Source organism: Anopheles marshallii, chromosome 3, assembly GCF_943734725.1.
Source record: "Anopheles marshallii chromosome 3, idAnoMarsDA_429_01, whole genome shotgun sequence".
In the NCBI taxonomy this organism is placed as follows: Eukaryota; Metazoa; Arthropoda; class Insecta; order Diptera; family Culicidae; genus Anopheles; species Anopheles marshallii.
The window spans coordinates 80,003,038-80,019,427 of NC_071327.1; the positions used below are offsets into that span (position 1 = coordinate 80,003,038).

The window sequence follows — 16,390 nt, forward strand, 5'->3', positions numbered from 1 at the left end:
CTACTATCAATACTACCCAGTTAGATAAATGTATTTTAGACTATCTAAGAAATGTCTCAACTTTTAAATGAACGACCCATATAAACGACGGTTACTCCCGCACTGGCGGGAGCCTGGAGTGCGTTTCGGTTGGGTGGGAATACCTTCCCGGTACGAAGGTATATTTTTAAACAAACCAAACTCAAAACCGATCAGTGTATAATTAGCAATATACTTGTTGTAATGTAACGCTGGAACGATCCTCAACAGTGGGCGGGAACTTCCTGTCACTAAGCGAGCGCATAGACGTTACATAGATAAACTAAAGCTAATAGCGTATATACCGACACGGGAACCGACACTTAAGAAACAAGTCATTGTACACTGTACGTGGCCCAGTCTGGGACGGCTTGCGGACCGATGTTTGGCAAAATTCGTCGGTTATTAGTTACCTTTGTGCGAAAGTGTTTACGAAACCAAAATCCCTTTCCTGCTAGATTTAAGGCTCAACGTTATGCTAAGTTTCACTAAATGTCAAGAGAAAGCGAGATACATTAAGAAACACAAAACCAAATAAACTATTCTCGCTAACAGTTCCCACCAGAAAAATCGCTAGCCACGTTCCGCAATGGGTTTCCATGTGTTCCATTTTTCTTGTTTCCGTTGATCGGTATTGTTGTAAATATAAGCGATAAAAGTATTGTAAGTGCTTTATTTATTATGATTGAACTTGTTTCCACATCTTCGACATGTGGAAGCACGAATCAAAAGTCAGATAGCGATCGAGAGAAGAAGAGATCAATGGCAAAAAAAAAAAGCACACACACAACATGATCGATGTAACAAATCTAGTCTTCTATCAAAGCAATCGTTTGCCGGTGAGTGAAAGCATCGCTGTAAAATGAAGGAAACAACTCATTGTTCTTATAGTTTGTAAAGATCCTCCACAAAAAGAGCAATCGAAAAAGATGCATTAATCTTAACAAAATCACATTTAAAAACTCAGTTTTGATGGAAAGCAAGGAAAACGAATCAACAAATTTAATGCTCATCCCTAAATGTATGCAATACGCAACACAAACGATACCCAATACATCATGGCAAAAACACAAAAGACGGCAAACGACACACTCCAGCGTGGGATAAATGGAAGCGAAAACAAAAGCAAATATTTATACATATAAAGACTGTGATAGTTAACGACACTTGTTACAATTTTGTTCTTGCAAAACAATTTTTACTCGATGAACAAGAGCGCGTAACGGGCGCTGAAAAAAAGGGTAACGCAGCGAGAGTAAATCTAACATGGCGGCTGTAACGCTGGGACGTAACGGTTCCCACAGCTCTATCTCGATCAGGATTAGATTCGGTTTGACATTTTCCGTTTTGCGTACCTTGATTTGTGCTTTCGGAATGCGATAAATTGTGACAGGAGCAGAATGTATGTGAGACAGAAGAAATTATTCCAAAAGAGAGTTTAAAGTATATGTGTGTAAATAATCAGTGTAACGTAACTTATCGATGTGTATATTTGATCTAGTCAAAGGAGAGCTAAAAAAACAAACAGAGTGTATTATTGCATAGTAGACGATCGTCTGGTACTCCATTACTGTATTGATCTTAAGCTCACCCTCCATTTCGGGAGTGCATAAGAGACATCTTTTTACCATGTGAAACAAGCAGAACACGAGAGCAATCTGTGCCGCGTTGCGCACGCACTGGTTGTCAACATTGAACGCACAACGTCGAACAAACAGTCGCAACGTACGATTAGTCAACAGTTGAACAGGTGTAGCTCCTTTTGTACATACAATGATCATTCACACACCTTTGATCGCTGATGATTGATCGCGCTTAGCCAGAGTGGAGATGGAGCAAACCATGCAGGGTCTTTCTGCAACAGATCGATGTCGTACGTAAATGTGTGTTATCGAAACATATTAATGTGTTTCACCGACTACTGCAAAATTTGGCTTCTGAATAGAGGAGATGACCGAAACACGGGACACAGGTGAACGTCGTCGAAAAAGGCTACATCAATTCAACCAACCGAACAAGCGATCACCGGTCGGTATAGACTATAGTTGTGTATCTACAGATATATGTGTGTGTAAAATCTAAGTTCAATCATTGTCTTCATACTCAACGGCAATCTATACCAAAATGGACACATTGTACATTGAATCAGTCGACTTTCGGCCGAGTCGAACAAAACAAACCCAAAAAAAGAATAACTGAATTAATAAAATTCGTATAAATGTTTCAAAAATCTATCATTAAAACGATTGTGTCTCCTCCGTACAAGCCTGTCCTCATCGCTTGCCAAATCAGCTGTAAAAATCAAATGGACAATATTCAAGCCAATGCAGAAAACCAACATGCCTTCTTGCTCAGTGCAACTGGCGACCAAAAATATTAAAGCGAGAAAGTTAAAGCAGGATTTTCCGTTTCGGTTGTCCAATTGACACTATTATCATATGTCCTATACACGAGAGCATTGCCTCTCCAGTTTACAGCCCTGCATGGCATATGGCATATCACGAATAAACAAAATGTGAATGATAATTCACTTTTACTAGCCACGCTACGATCCAAGGTGGAAGAAGATCACCAACATCTCCTTTATAACAATGCTTATCAGCTTCGGTACCATCCCAAGCACCGTCCTATTCTGCATGCAAGTGTTCAGAGAAGTGAGAACCGATGCACTGGAAGCCAGCTACAAAGTTGAGAAAGTTTGCTCATTCTGTCGGGACTGTGATTGCTGTCCGAATAGGGAACGTTTCCCCGGCTGAGTCCGGTTTGAAACTGACCCCGTTCATCATCCCGATAACGTACCCTGGGCGAAGAGAACTTCCCTCAAGAGGCGTCAGTCAATGCCTCAGGCTTCGTGCGGAAACAATTCTATTCAGAAGATGAAGTTGTTTATAATCGTGATCGTCAGTGTTGCGCTCGCAGGGACGACTACACGGGTGGAATGTGCCAACGTTCTCGTGCTAATGAGTGTTGTGTCACAGAGTCATTTCATATGGTATTTGGAGTCGGATATGGTGAATTCTGAATGTGGTATAACGAGTAGCTTTGTCTCTTGCTGTACAGGATACGACCTATAGTAAATCGATTGGCAGAGGTAGGTCACAACGTTACAGTGCTCTCGGTCAACGTTGACACCCGAGCTCCGAAAAACGTCACCTACATTCATCTAGAAAACAGCTACAACACCCTGTACGGTAATGGGACGCTAGCCCGGAACGACATTCTAAAGCGATCGAATGAATCGCCAATGGCAGCTACCATGTCCTTTTATCGGTTTGGATTGCTTGGCTGTGAGGGTAATAAGTGACCCACAAGGCTCAATCATTTAATTGGTGGTAGTTTAAACGATGCTTTTCTCTTGTAGGTGCCGTAACCTCAAAAGGCCTGCAAAAGATACTTCAATACCCTTCAGACTTCCGGTTCGATCTCGTGATCTACGACTTCACCTGTGGTCCATGTCTGCTTGGATTGCTTCACAAATTCCACTACCCACCGCTAATCAGCGTCACCGGATTCGGAGTACCTCAGTTTACTGAGCGTCTTGTTGGTGGACATAAAGATACCTCCTACATACCTCATTTCACGCAGCTCACCGACAATCCGATGCCATTTATCCAACGTTTCTCGAACACACTGCTTCATCTGTTTGATGCAATCTACCGGCAGTTTGTCTTTTTGCCACAAATGACACGCATAGCCCAACAAGCGTTCGATTTTCCACTGCCCGATCTGGCCGAACTGGAGCAAAGGACACTCATAATGCTTACCAATTCCAATCCCGCACTCGACCCACCTGAAAGCATGCCGCCGAACGTGATTCCTGTCGGTGGACTCCAAATTATCGATCCGAAACCTTTGCCACCAGAGCTGGACGCTTTCATTAGGAACGCACCGAAGGGCGCAGTGCTGTTCGCGATGGGAACTAACTTTAAAAGCAAAATGTTTACCACCGAACGACAAGCAATGTTTCTGGAAGCGTTCGCACGCTTTCCGGAGTACCACATCCTGTGGAAGTTTGATGACGTTCAGCTTCCGAGACAGGCGAGCTCCAATGTGATGGTACGACAATGGTTGCCGCAGAATGATATTCTCGCACAGCCTCGTCTGAAGGCGTTCATTACACACTGTGGACTTATGAGCACACAGGAGGCAACGTATTATGCTGTCCCGATGATTGGAATTCCAATATACGTCGATCAGCATCTTAACCTCCATCGTTCCATACAGGCAGGTGGTGGAGTTCACCTAGACTTAGCAAACCTCTCCACCGCTGGCATAGTGGCGGCCTTGAAGAAAGTTCTTGAAAACGAGTCATATCAACTGGCGATCAATAGACGTTCGGCTTTATTTCGTGATCAGCCCGAAAAACCACTCGAACGCGCCATCTGGTGGATAGAGTGGGCACTAAGACACCCGCACGAAGATCGACTTCGCTCAAGAACGGTTGAGATGGGTAAATTTGTTGCCAACGGGTACGATGTGGCCGCATGTGTATTGCTGCTTGTCGGAGGTCTATTCATAGCGATTTGGAAAATGTTGTCACAAGTGTGTCATCAACCCAGCATGAAACAAAAGGCAAAACTACAATAAGAATAAAGTCTCTTAAAGACTCATTTTCTATTGAAGAATAAAGTCAGATGTATGGAATTATTTTATTATGAATTTTGCACTTTTGTTGCTATCAATACAAATGCTTTTCATCGCCTGAATCGTACTTTAACGCGTAAAACATACGAGCATAACATACGCAAGACGAGTTGGATACTTACATACTTTGAATACTGAGTCTTCGAGTAAACTGCATCGTCGGTACCTTTCTGAAGGTCATTAGTTTCGCTTTTTGCTGTCTGAAAGCTGTTGCGGCTTTGTCATGCATCTTTTCAGCAGCAGCACAACGATAACAGGGAACGCAACGAAAAACAGTACAACATCCAGGAGGTACGTCTTCAGAAATCCCAGCTTTAAAACCGGCGATTGAAGCTGCGTTGCATCGGGATGACGCAGTACCCATTCGATCCACCAAATCGCACGATCTAGCGGTTTCTCTGGCTGATCACGAAACAGTGCCGACTGTTTGGCCATATTGGTGCGATATTTGGGATCCTCCAGGACCACTCTGATGGCATCCCTTAGCTGTTCGGTAGTCATTGTTTGGAAAGTCACACGTCTAGCTATACCCGACCGGACGCATCGTTCTAAATTCTGGTAATAAATCAATCAAAAGCAGTTAGTGAATACACTTCCATCAAATCACCGTTCCTGCTTACTCTGTGCTGATCTGCGATGAATGGGATGCCCACGATCGGTACGCCATACCACGTGGCTTCGTGAGTGCTCAGCAATCCTGCGTGCGTTATGAAAGCCTTCATGTTTGGATGCGCTAACAGATCGTTCTGAGGCATCCAGGGTCGTACGATCACATTTTTCGGCAATGAAATTGTTAGGTCCGTTTCAAACTTCCACAGAAAATGATAATCCGGCAGCTGACGTAGCGCATCGATGATCATTCGCTGTCGCGTAATATCGAGCTGATCGCTGCGTACGTTAGTGCCGAGCGAAAACAGAACGGCCCCTTTACGACTTGCGTTTATAAACTGCTCCAGATCGGTTGGTAGCGGGGCCGGATCACGAATCTGCACACCACCGACGGGGATCAGATTTGGCGGAGCAGATTCTGGGAAATCGATCGAGTAGTGTGCATTCACCAGCATAAGCTTCGATCTTTGGTGCAGCTCTGGAGCGTAGGGGAGATCTTCGTACCGGAAGTATTCCCGCATCATCGCATCAATACGTGGATTGGAAATGCAGTTACGATAGCTGGAAACGAATCACCATATCGTGAGGTGTGACACCGCTGGGAGCTTCTTCACAATATCTCTACTTACAACATATCGGTAAGACTGAGCAGAGTGTTATGCACACGCTGGAAGAAACTCATGTCCGTGTCGTAGCTGAGCGAATAAAATGGCACGTACGAGTAAAACTTATGCCCACCGATAACTTCCGTCGAATAGGGAGGATTATTGAAGGCGGTCACACTAACCAACGGAGGATAGTTGAACTTATGCAGCGCGCCAAGCAAACATGGTCCACAAGTAAAATCGTGCAATACAAGATCGAACCGAAAATCATCCGGATAATCCATCAGATATTTTAAACCTTTCGATTTTAGTGTTCCTACAATGGAAAACGTAAGATGAGTGGACACTATAGCGGCTTACGTCTTTATGCACCCCATCTTACCTGCACACTCATGCACAACAAAATCTCGATAAAAGGAGATGACACTTTTGAACAGGTTTTCATTCGCCATCTCAAGGAGATCGATAGAATCGGGTCCGGAGTAGAGCGTGGGATAGATTTCCTCCAGATGTACGTAGTGGACGTTGTCCGGTTGATTTGTTTCCACATCTGCGGACAGGATGGTTAGGTTGTGTCCTTGACGGGCAAGTCCGTCCATAATTGCTCGATTCCTATTGTAAGAGAAGCACTCTATATAACTACGATAACGTCTGATGGCCCGTATACCTGTACACATACCATATATGATGACTGGGACTGGCTACTCCCATTAAGCAAAGTATGTTGGCTCCATGTACTGTCACGCCGAAAAACACTAAAACGACGGAGAAATTGAAAAGCGAACACATTGTGCAGTTTCACAGTCAACACGGTACGTCCACTTGAAACGCCGTAGCTCTGCAAACTGACACCATCTGCGTCTGCTCATCATTGTCATTCCCGTGGTCAAGTTCACCAAGACCTTCGCACTCGCACTAAATATAGGTTGGCGGTGTATTTCTGTCCCTAGTACCACTACCATCGAGCTATCAACACAACAAACCGGTGGCGTTTTGCGAATATGTGATGAAAATTTATGTAATCTCTCCACAAGTGTTGGTTTGGTGTGGGGTGGCACATGCCTAACCTAATCAACAGCATGCATATGCGGTGAAACGAACCGTTGTCCTTGATAACGCATCATATCACAGAGCACTCGATACAATCAGCGTCGCTAATCAACGCTGATGATGATCGGTTTGATGGATGGTTTGTGGCGGACTTCGCTACTACAGTGTCGCTACTACGCTGGCGACTATCTTATCATGCACGATAACGATCGCGACATGTTCGCGACAGACATGGTACGCTTGTATTGTAGTAATAAATATTCGGACGCATAATCTCTTTAGATTAAGACGTTGAAAAAAACGGCATGTGTTTTCAGGTTATAAAATGTGGTAATCTAACAAACCCCACTGTACTGGATCGGTACAGCTGTGATCGATAGATGCAGTTCCAACCAGTTATTTCATTTTGATTACAAACAAAACGCAAATCTCCTATAAGCTGGCAACATTAAGCAAATATCAGGTCATTCAGACTCGGAGTTCGCTTTCGCCATGAGCGCAATTTTGCACAATCATCTCACCAATTGATATGCCACCGCCAAAGCTTCTACATGTTTGTACAGTGCACGTGACGCTAGCTTTTAGAAGAGTGTGCTGAGAACACTTTGCAGCTGCTTGATATGATGATGCCTGCTGACAACCGCCTGTCTGACGGTTTATTTGGTCCCGGAACGCGCTCACGATAAGATGGGTTTGGAACGATCGTTAAACCAAGTGATGCTGTTAACGGTGGTGTTGCTAGCGATCGGTCCGGTAGGAAATCGGTTTGCACACGGTGCTAACATTCTCTGCCTGATGGCGGTTCCCAGCCCAAGCCATCACATCTGGAATCGAGTTCTGGTGGATGCGCTTGCAGCTCAAGGTCACAACCTTACGGTGGTGTCACCGGACATTGAGCGGAAGCCAAAGCCGAACGTTACGTACATCCATCTGGAGAAGACGTACGACACGATCCACGAGGGTGCCACGGCGATCGATTTCTACGAGATGGGACAGGCGGGCATACTGGAGAGTATGAAGATATTCTACGAGTACGCGATCTCCATGTGTATCGGTATACTGGATTCTAAAGGATATCAGACGATCGTGGACTATCCGAGTGATTACAAGTTCGATCTGGTGGTGTACGATTTTACCTGTGGACCGTGTCTGCTCGCTGTGTATCATAGGTTTGGTCAGCCTCCGATGGTTGGTGTGACGGGATTCAATACACCACCGTACACGACGGATCTGATCGGTGGCCACAAGTACTACGCCTATGTGCCGTACTACACGCTCGACTACGATAGCAACATGAACTTTTTCCAGCGTTTCTACAGTGCAGCCATCCATTGGATTGATTACTTGTAAGTTTGACGATCACTTTCAGTCCAAGGTCCAGTTTGCATTCTTATCCCTTTATTCCAGCTACCGCAACTATGTGTTTCTTCCCGAAACGGATCGTCTTGTTCGGGAACACGAAAAAATGAAAGATCTCCCCTACCTGGGTACTCTCGATCAGAAAATGATGCTAATGTTGGTAAACTCACATCATTCGGTCGATTTTCCGGAACCCATTCCTCAAAACATGATTCAGGTCGGAGGGTTGCAGATCATACCCCCCAAACCGCTGCCGGATGATATAGAACGGTTCATCAGTGCCGGTAAGAAAGGTTCGGTTCTGTTTTCGCTCGGAACGAACGTGCTCAGCAAAGATCTCGGCCCGGAGCGTATCAAAGCGTTCCTGCAAGCATTCCAGCAAATGCCGGCCTATAACTTCCTGTGGAAGTTTGAAACCGACCTACCGTACGATCTGCCACTGAACGTAATGATCAAAAAGTTCCTGCCACAGAACGATATACTTGCTCACCCGCACATCAAGGGTTTCATGACGCATGGTGGTCTGCTCAGTACACACGAGGCAACCTGGCACGGTGTACCGATGATCGGTTTTCCGGTGATCGCCGATCAGTATCGGGTAAGTAGTATCTTCTCGAAGCGAAAGTGGCAATTCTTTAAACCGATATTGTCTCTCTCCCACCAACATTTGCTTAGAACCTCGCTAAATCAATTCGTGCCGGTGTGGCTGAGAAAGTTAGCCTTTGGGAATTGAGCGCCGATAAAATTCGCAATACAGTGCTGAAGGTACTGGAGTCACCACAGTACAGAGAGGCAATTAAAGAGCGATCGGAACTATTTCGCGACCAACCGGAAACACCACTGGAGCGTGGTGTATGGTGGGTTGAATGGGCATTGCGACATCCAAATGCAAAAACTATCCAGTCACCGACACTGCTGCTAGGCCCATGGAGAAGTGAAATGTACGACGTTAAGCTCTGTCTTGTACTAGCTGTGCTGCTTGTACTCTACGTACTACACAAAGCGGGTAAAGCTTTATTTGCTAAATCTTCTCAGCCCAGTAAATCGAAGAAAAAAGTTCACTAAAAAGCTGCCAAAAACCGTCGAATCTATACAGGTCCAGGAAACTCAAATGTCGAATGTAAGAATGTTTCAATAAAATCATTTTGTTTGGAAAAAAATCAACGAGTTTTATTCGAGCTCTCGCACTGCATATCACGTGTTTAATTATGCATCATTTCCTGCACGAAACAAAAACATCTAGCAATTGACATTAGCCGCAAATATGCCAATCATTTTCTCCATTGCATTCGACTCTAATGAGTTAGAACGACAGCAGCTTTGGAAACAATGGATAAAACTCCTACCAAGCTCTCATCTGGTATTAGTTGCACGCTGTTGTTTCCATGGTGATCAACTCTTCCGGTGATGCTCGTTATAGTGGTACTGTTTTTGGTGCAAAGCTCACGAGAGCTTGTTAGAGGTGCAAACATTCTCTGCCTAACGCCAGTGCCTAGCCCCAGCCATCACATATGGAATCGCGTCTGGATCGAAGCACTCGCCGGAAGAGGACACAACCTGACGGTGGTGTCGGCGGACGTAGAGTATACGGCGGCACCCAACATTACGTACGTTCATCTAGAACATGCCTACTCCGATCTGCACGATCATCTGGACCTGTTCCAAATGGCAAACAATGGCGCATTGATGGGTATAAAAGATCTGTACACCTGGGGTACGGCCATGTGCAAAGGAGTGTTGCGTTCGAAGGGCCTTCAAGTGATTCAATCGTATCCGGACGATTTCCAGTTCGATCTCGTCATTGCGGACATCACCTGTGGCCCGTGTCTCTTTCCATTGATGCACAAGTTCCACTATCCTCCCCTGATTGGTGTGACGGCGTACAATAATCCACAGTTTACGACGGATTTCGTTGGTGGACACAAACATTACGCGTACGTACCATTCTTTACCGTGAACTACGATTCGGACATGCACTTCCTGCAGCGGTTCAACAACTGGTTGTTACACAATCTCGATCACATGTAAGATGAGCTTTTACAATCCGATCGAAACTCCATTCTCATCATTCTTGACGACCGCTCCTTTCTAGCTATCGCCATCACATCTTTCTGCCACGAATTGAACAGATGGTACGGGATCACTTCCGCTACCGAGGCATGCTGTCTTTGGATCAAATGGAGCACAACACTTTTCTGCTGTTAGCCAATTTCCACTATTCGGTCGATTTTGCTGAATCGCTTCCACCTAGTCACATTCCTGTCGGAGGACTTCAAGTCCTCCCTCCCAAACGACTACCAGACGAGCTAGCCACCTTTACAGCTGCTGGGCGGAAAGGATCGGTGCTATTTTCACTCGGCACGAACGTGAGAAGTGCCGACTTGGGAGAAGAACGTATCAGAATGTTTCTTGAAGTGTTTCGTCATCTGCCGGAGTATAACTTTATTTGGAAATTTGAAGAAGTGCCATCGTTCGACGTACCCACCAATGTGTTGATAAGAAAGTTTCTCCCACAAAACGATATGCTAGCTCACCCGAACGTTAAAGCCTTCATCACACATGGTGGCATGCTGAGTACTCATGAGGCAACTTGGCACGGAGTGCCCATGGTTGGAATTCCCTTCATTTGCGATCAGTATCGGGTAAGAGTTCAAGGTTTTCGAAGCGATCTTAGTTCAACATATCCTCCTTATCCTACCTTTTCCTTACTTCCAGAACCTACACAAATCAGTGGCCGCTGGTGTTGCGATACGGCTAGAGCATAATTCTTTGACGAAGGACAACATTCAAGCTGCACTCCAGGAGATACTCACCAATTCCAGCTATCGAGACCGCATACAGCATCGGTCTGCATTGCTTCGCGACCAACCGGAACATCCACTCGATCGAGCCGTGTGGTGGATCGAGTGGGCACTACGTCATCCAAATGTCAAAGCAATTCAGTCCCCAACAAAGCAAATGTCTGTCTGGCAGTATGAGCTGTACGATGTAAAGCTGACACTGATACTCCTCATAGCACTAACGATGTATTACACTAAACGGCTAGTGGCACGAGTGAGAACACGCGCCAATCGGAACGATCGATCAAGCAAGAAAAGAGACTAGTGTGCGCTAACACTAAATGAGCGATATTCAATTAAATAAGTTTGATTCGCTTACCCGGCCCATATCACACATAGACGCGTTTTAACGTCACGGTTGCGATCTTCCAACGAACTTGAATACGCCGGTTGGAAGTAATTACAGTCAACAAGGTCAAGTAGAGAAGAGTAAACTGCAATCCTCTCACGCACGCCACGTGATCCGCCCAGGCACACTTCATTCGCAACCATCCGTTTACTCACACTACCGCAATCAGTTGCAAGTCATTTGCAAATTTTATGCCTCAATCAGGTGCTAGACTCACAGTACACAAGATAATAGCGATGCGTTCGGACGTGTCGCTTCTCGCGCTCTTATCGCTGGCCGCTCTGTCAGCTGGCTGGCATGGGGTCGTACAGGGTGCGAACATTCTATGCATCATGACCGTCCCTAGTCCCAGCCATCATATTTGGTAAGCAGCAGATTAAGGTGGTCTGAGTTGAACGGAACCAGAATTGATGAGCGACAAACTTTCAGGAACCGTGTCATCATGGAGGAGCTCGTGGACCGGGGACACAATTTAACCGTCGTATCTCAGGATGGAGATAAATCCCGCACCAACCTTACCTACATTCTGCTGGAGAAAGTGTACTCCACGCTGTACGAAGATGAAGGAATAGATCTGCTGGAGGTGTCGAAAGAAACGCCTTTCCAGTCGCTGTTCACCTTCAAGGAGTTTTATCTGAGCATGTGCCGCGGTGCACTGAAATCGGACGGCTTGAATGTGATCCTAAACTATCCGGACAGTTTCCAGTTTGATGTGGTTCTGTATGATTTCGGTTGTGGTCCGTGTCTATTGCCATTGTTACACAAGTTTAATTACCCACCGTTAATCAGCCTGACGGCGTTCAGTAATCCACCCTACTCGGTGGACATTGTAGGCGGACACAAACATTACGCCTATACGCCACATTTTGCGCTACCTTACGGCTTCGATATGTCCTTTGTTGAACGGGTGTACAACACGTACATCTGTCTGTGGGATGCTGGGTGAGTAGTATGGTTTGAGTTTTATCTTATCTTTTATCCTATATTATTGTTTGCCCTAAAACTAATCATAAATATTGATTACGTATATGTCTGGTATTCTACTTTGCCGGTATTGCTGCAGGTTGCGAAAATTGGTCATCATGCCAACGCTGGACGCGATGGTAAGGAACCGGTTCGCGTTCAAAAACATGCCCCACATACAGGACATCGAACGGCGCACGGTTTTGATGCTGGTAAACACCAATCCTTCGTTTGATGCACCCGAGCCCTTGCCCCCGAACGTGATACCGATCGGTGGTGCCCACATCAAGGCCCCTAAACCACTGCCAAATGAACTGGAGGAGTTCGTGGCGAAGGCCAAAAAAGGTGCCGTTTTGTTTTCGCTCGGCTCTAACATACGCTCCGATACGATCGGCGAGGAGCGACAGCGGATGTTCATTGAGGCATTCCGCCAAATGCCGGACTATCATTTCCTGTGGAAATTTGAATCACAGCTTAACATTCCTCTGCCACCGAATGTGATCATTCGACCGTGGCTTCCACAGAACAGTATTTTGAACCATCCCAGAACGAAAGCTTTCATCACACACTCCGGTGGATTAAGCACTCAGGAAGCTTCTTGGTTTGGTGTGCCACTGATTGGAATGCCGTTCTTCGTCGATCAGCACCGCGTAAGTCAGCACCGATCAGCACCGCGTCACTATGCTAATGCCCACGAAGTACTTAATATCAAATCTTCTTTGAATCATTTCAGAATATGAAACGCTCTATAATCGGTGGTGTGGCGGAAAAGCTTGATTTTGCCTCACTGTCCACCGAAAAGATACGAACCACCGTTGTGAAGGTGCTGGAAACGCCGATCTATCGTTATAATATGCAGCGCCGCGCAATGTACTTTCGCGATCAGCCAGATAAACCGCTCGATCGTGCAATATGGTGGATCGAATACGTGCTGCGGCATCCAACCGTACAGCATCTTCGTTCGCCAACGCTTAAGCTCGGTACGGCGAAAGCGAACCTTCTGGATGTGTACTTGTTCTTTATTGCCATAATCATATTTGTTGTGTCGTTTGCCGTGTTCATAGTAAGACGTACATTATGCCGCCGTAAACGGCAAGTGAAAAAGAAACGGCAGTAAATGTATGTACGGTTTGCTTGAACAGCGTAAGGTTCATGTCTGTTGAAATAATATAACATTTTAAAGATATGCGTACAATTTAACGTTCTTCTTAAAAAACAAATTTGGCATCATATACATAATCTGAAATCTGAATCAACAAATAAAACTGAAAACATGTTTCAAAACTGGTTCCCCGCGTGTTGCATCTGTGGTTTATGTATAAACCTTGGTTGGAAATCATTTCAACTTTTGAACATCTTTCAAGTAGAAATCGTGGAAGCAAATTAAACTGTACTCAAAACAAAGTTTGTCGGGTATGAAGTGTCATTAGAAAATTAAAACATTATTATCGCAAAAGCGTGTGAAGAACAATTGCAAGCACTGTAGCTTTGTACTGTGGCGATGCCATCTGGATGCCATTTGTATTGCTCGCAAATGTCAAATGCCGTGTCGGTGTGTTAGTGAATGGTACGTACCGCTCAATCTGCACATTAGCAGTTCCAAATAAAAGCCATCGTAATTCCAGTGCAACATAAAACGCAGCCATCTCTTTGTTGGCCAGTGGAACCATCTCGAGCTTAACCTGCTTCACTTATCACACTCTCCAAAGCCTTACCATGAGCAACGGAAAGCACCTTGCGAAAGGTAAGTAAGTGCGCTGATGTTTGTTATAACTGTGCGAATAAATGGTGGTTTATTCCGGCGTTTTCGGTAAAGTAGGCGGCGTAGCATGGGTGAGATATTTTTAACATCCCCTTTCCGCTGATGTCATCAATTGTGGGCATTGATGATGAGGTAGTTTTGACCGGCTTCATGAAACGAAGCACGAGCCGATTTCGTGGCATGCTTTGTTCTGATAAAACAGACCTTCCTCGTGACCTATTATACCTTATTATTTTCCGGGATTCATACCTCTCATACACCTTGCTGTATCTTATCAATCGATACACTTTTCTGTGTCATTATTTAATGAGCAACCTATAGACCATGGCTGGAGACATCACCGCTATATGATACCATTAGGCAATGACAAACCAAATTGAAAATCGCTCTTCACGATGACCTTTCGCTTATCTGCTCTTGTGTGTCTTTTTTTTTTAGGCTCTACACCACCAGAGCTACCGAACGATGGTAAACTGCGCTTGTACTCGATGCGATTCTGTCCCTATGCTCAGCGCGTACACTTAATGTTGGACGCCAAGAAGATCCCGTACCATGCGATCTACATTAATTTGTCCGAAAAGCCCGAATGGTACTTAGAGAAGAATCCACTCGGAAAGGTACCGGCACTGGAGGTACCTGGAAAGGAAGGCGTAACCCTCTACGAATCGTTGGTACTATCGGACTACATCGAGGAGGCGTACTCGGCGCAACAGCGCAAACTCTACCCAACGGATGCATTCCGCAAGGCACAGGACCGCATTTTGATCGAACGGTTCAATGGTGCTGTTATTTCGCCGTACTATCGCATCCTGTTCGCTACCGACGGCATTCCACCGGGTGCGATCACCGAGTTCGGCGCCGGGTTGGACATCTTCGAGAAGGAACTGAAGGCACGGGGAACTCCGTACTTTGGTGGTGATAAACCGGGCATGATCGATTACATGATTTGGCCGTGGTGCGAACGGGTCGATCTGTTGAAGTTTGCTCTCGGTGATAAGTACGAACTAGACAAGGAACGGTTCGGTAAGCTGGTAAGCATATTAAAGCCGTATTGTAGTCCTTGTAGTCTTATCGAAGCTCATGCTCACGAACTGTTAACATTTCCAGCTGCAATGGAGGGACCTGATGGAAAAGGATGAAGCCGTCAAGGAATCGTTCATCTCCACCGAAAACCATACGAAATTCCTGCAGAGCCGTAAGAACGGGGAAAATAACTACGATATCCTATCGTAAGCAATGCAATGTTCATTCCGTTACATCGAAAGCATCTAATGCTCTCTTACCCAAGCATCTAATACTGTGTACTGTGCAACGAGCCACTCCGAGTGCTGCCCAACACGCAGACATAACACACACATCACGGCCGCGGTCACACCCAAACCCGCCCGCCCGGTAACCAGTGTATTACTAACCACGTGCGATTAAATTAGGCTGACATTGAAATGTCGTTAAAAAAGATACTGGCATTTCAAATCATTTGTAAATGAAAATAAATTCAAATATGAAAGCATATAACACATGTTGGATGCGGAACTTTCATGTTGTAACTAAACCACATGTTTGTGTCTTGTGTAAATGTTGTTAACACTGTCTAGGAACGTTAATGCTTCCGTCTTCTAACACGTGTTGTGGATGTGGAAAACGGATTCGCCACTGTTGTGCCGTACACGGATGACATAATGATTTCCATTTAATACACAAAAACTATAACTTATTCCACCGCTAACGAACGTATTTTATCGTTAACATTTTCCAGAAATGAAGCTAAAAAGCCACGTTTGGAATAACACAGTACGACGCAATCAGCAGATGAACTTCCATGTGCCCGAATGGTTAAATGCTACCTTTGGACGTTTACTATCATCTAAACAATCATCAAAAACCGATTTGGACTGAGAAAACACACGAATTATGATATTTTATCTAATTTCGTAATTAATGACAACATATCTTTGTGTTCCATAAAATTACTATTGTTGGTTGATACATTTCGTAGAGTAACAACAGATACTGTGTAAGCTGATAACAGCGGTTTTTTTCGATTTGAAATAACAAAGCATTACTGACAACATCCGAAAATGTCACACGCACACATAGGGTTTCGTTGTAATTTAGTTTTTTTTTTTTGTCTAAAAAGCTGTGTCTAGAAAGGCAATTAAGGCGCAGTTCTACAACTATGCAAGTAGAACTC

The 16,390-nt window shown here is 45.0% G+C and overlaps 4 protein-coding genes across 4 annotated transcripts; 3 read left to right on the plus strand and 1 right to left on the minus strand.

Moving 5' to 3' along the window:
- Nucleotides 1-2,894: 2,894 nt before the first annotated feature.
- On the plus strand, nt 2,895-4,605 carry LOC128715807 (UDP-glycosyltransferase UGT5-like). Its single transcript, XM_053810724.1, has 3 exons — nt 2,895-3,010; nt 3,079-3,311; nt 3,380-4,605. The coding sequence occupies exons 1-3, from the start codon at nt 2,895-2,897 to the stop codon at nt 4,603-4,605; spliced, it is 1,575 nt and encodes a 524-aa protein (XP_053666699.1).
- Nucleotides 4,606-4,842: 237 nt separating this feature from the next.
- On the minus strand, nt 4,843-6,665 carry LOC128715808 (UDP-glucosyltransferase 2-like). The gene is made up of 5 exons (XM_053810725.1): nt 6,556-6,665; nt 6,259-6,488; nt 5,901-6,192; nt 5,283-5,832; nt 4,843-5,217 (listed from the first exon to the last, which is right to left on the minus strand). Exons 1-5 carry the CDS (start codon nt 6,663-6,665, stop codon nt 4,843-4,845), a joined length of 1,557 nt encoding a protein of 518 aa, XP_053666700.1.
- Nucleotides 6,666-7,613: 948 nt separating this feature from the next.
- On the plus strand, nt 7,614-13,554 carry LOC128713215 (uncharacterized). Its single transcript, XM_053808076.1, has 10 exons — nt 7,614-8,272; nt 8,334-8,883; nt 8,961-9,291; nt 9,706-10,309; nt 10,378-10,927; nt 11,001-11,339; nt 11,597-11,838; nt 11,904-12,416; nt 12,538-13,087; nt 13,171-13,554. Exons 1-10 carry the CDS (start codon nt 7,614-7,616, stop codon nt 13,552-13,554), a joined length of 4,722 nt encoding a protein of 1,573 aa, XP_053664051.1.
- A 599-nt stretch (nt 13,555-14,153) lies between these two features.
- Nucleotides 14,154-15,986, plus strand: LOC128715943 (pyrimidodiazepine synthase-like). The gene is made up of 4 exons (XM_053810866.1): nt 14,154-14,181; nt 14,638-15,230; nt 15,307-15,428; nt 15,956-15,986. The coding sequence occupies exons 1-4, from the start codon at nt 14,154-14,156 to the stop codon at nt 15,984-15,986; spliced, it is 774 nt and encodes a 257-aa protein (XP_053666841.1).
- Nucleotides 15,987-16,390: the final 404 nt, after the last annotated feature.

Bases quoted from the DNA above. Each gene is read 5' to 3' on its own strand.
- LOC128715808 (XM_053810725.1), bottom strand. From the start codon at position 6,665: ATGTGTTCGCTTTTCAATTTCTCCGTCGTTTTAGTGTTTTTCGGCGTG. The intron at 5,833-5,900 runs GTAAGTAGAGAT...ATTCGTTTCCAG, and splicing joins CTCAGTCTTACCGATATGTT to CTATCGTAACTGCATTTCCA. The intron at 5,218-5,282 runs GTAAGCAGGAAC...ATTTATTACCAG, and splicing joins TCATCGCAGATCAGCACAGA to AATTTAGAACGATGCGTCCG.
- LOC128715943 (XM_053810866.1), top strand. From the start codon at position 14,154: ATGAGCAACGGAAAGCACCTTGCGAAAG. The intron at 14,182-14,637 runs GTAAGTAAGTGC...TTTTTTTTTTAG, and splicing joins CGGAAAGCACCTTGCGAAAG to GCTCTACACCACCAGAGCTA. The intron at 15,429-15,955 runs GTAAGCAATGCA...AACATTTTCCAG, and splicing joins AATAACTACGATATCCTATC to AAATGAAGCTAAAAAGCCAC.
- LOC128715807 (XM_053810724.1), top strand. From the start codon at position 2,895: ATGAAGTTGTTTATAATCGTGATCGTCAGTGTTGCGCTCGCAGGGACG. The intron at 3,011-3,078 runs GTATTTGGAGTC...CTTGCTGTACAG, and splicing joins TCACAGAGTCATTTCATATG to GATACGACCTATAGTAAATC. The intron at 3,312-3,379 runs GTAATAAGTGAC...TTTCTCTTGTAG, and splicing joins TGGATTGCTTGGCTGTGAGG to GTGCCGTAACCTCAAAAGGC.
- LOC128713215 (XM_053808076.1), top strand. From the start codon at position 7,614: ATGGGTTTGGAACGATCGTTAAACCAAGTGATGCTGTTAACGGTGGTG. The intron at 11,839-11,903 runs GTAAGCAGCAGA...ACAAACTTTCAG, and splicing joins AGTCCCAGCCATCATATTTG to GAACCGTGTCATCATGGAGG. The intron at 13,088-13,170 runs GTAAGTCAGCAC...GAATCATTTCAG, and splicing joins TCTTCGTCGATCAGCACCGC to AATATGAAACGCTCTATAAT.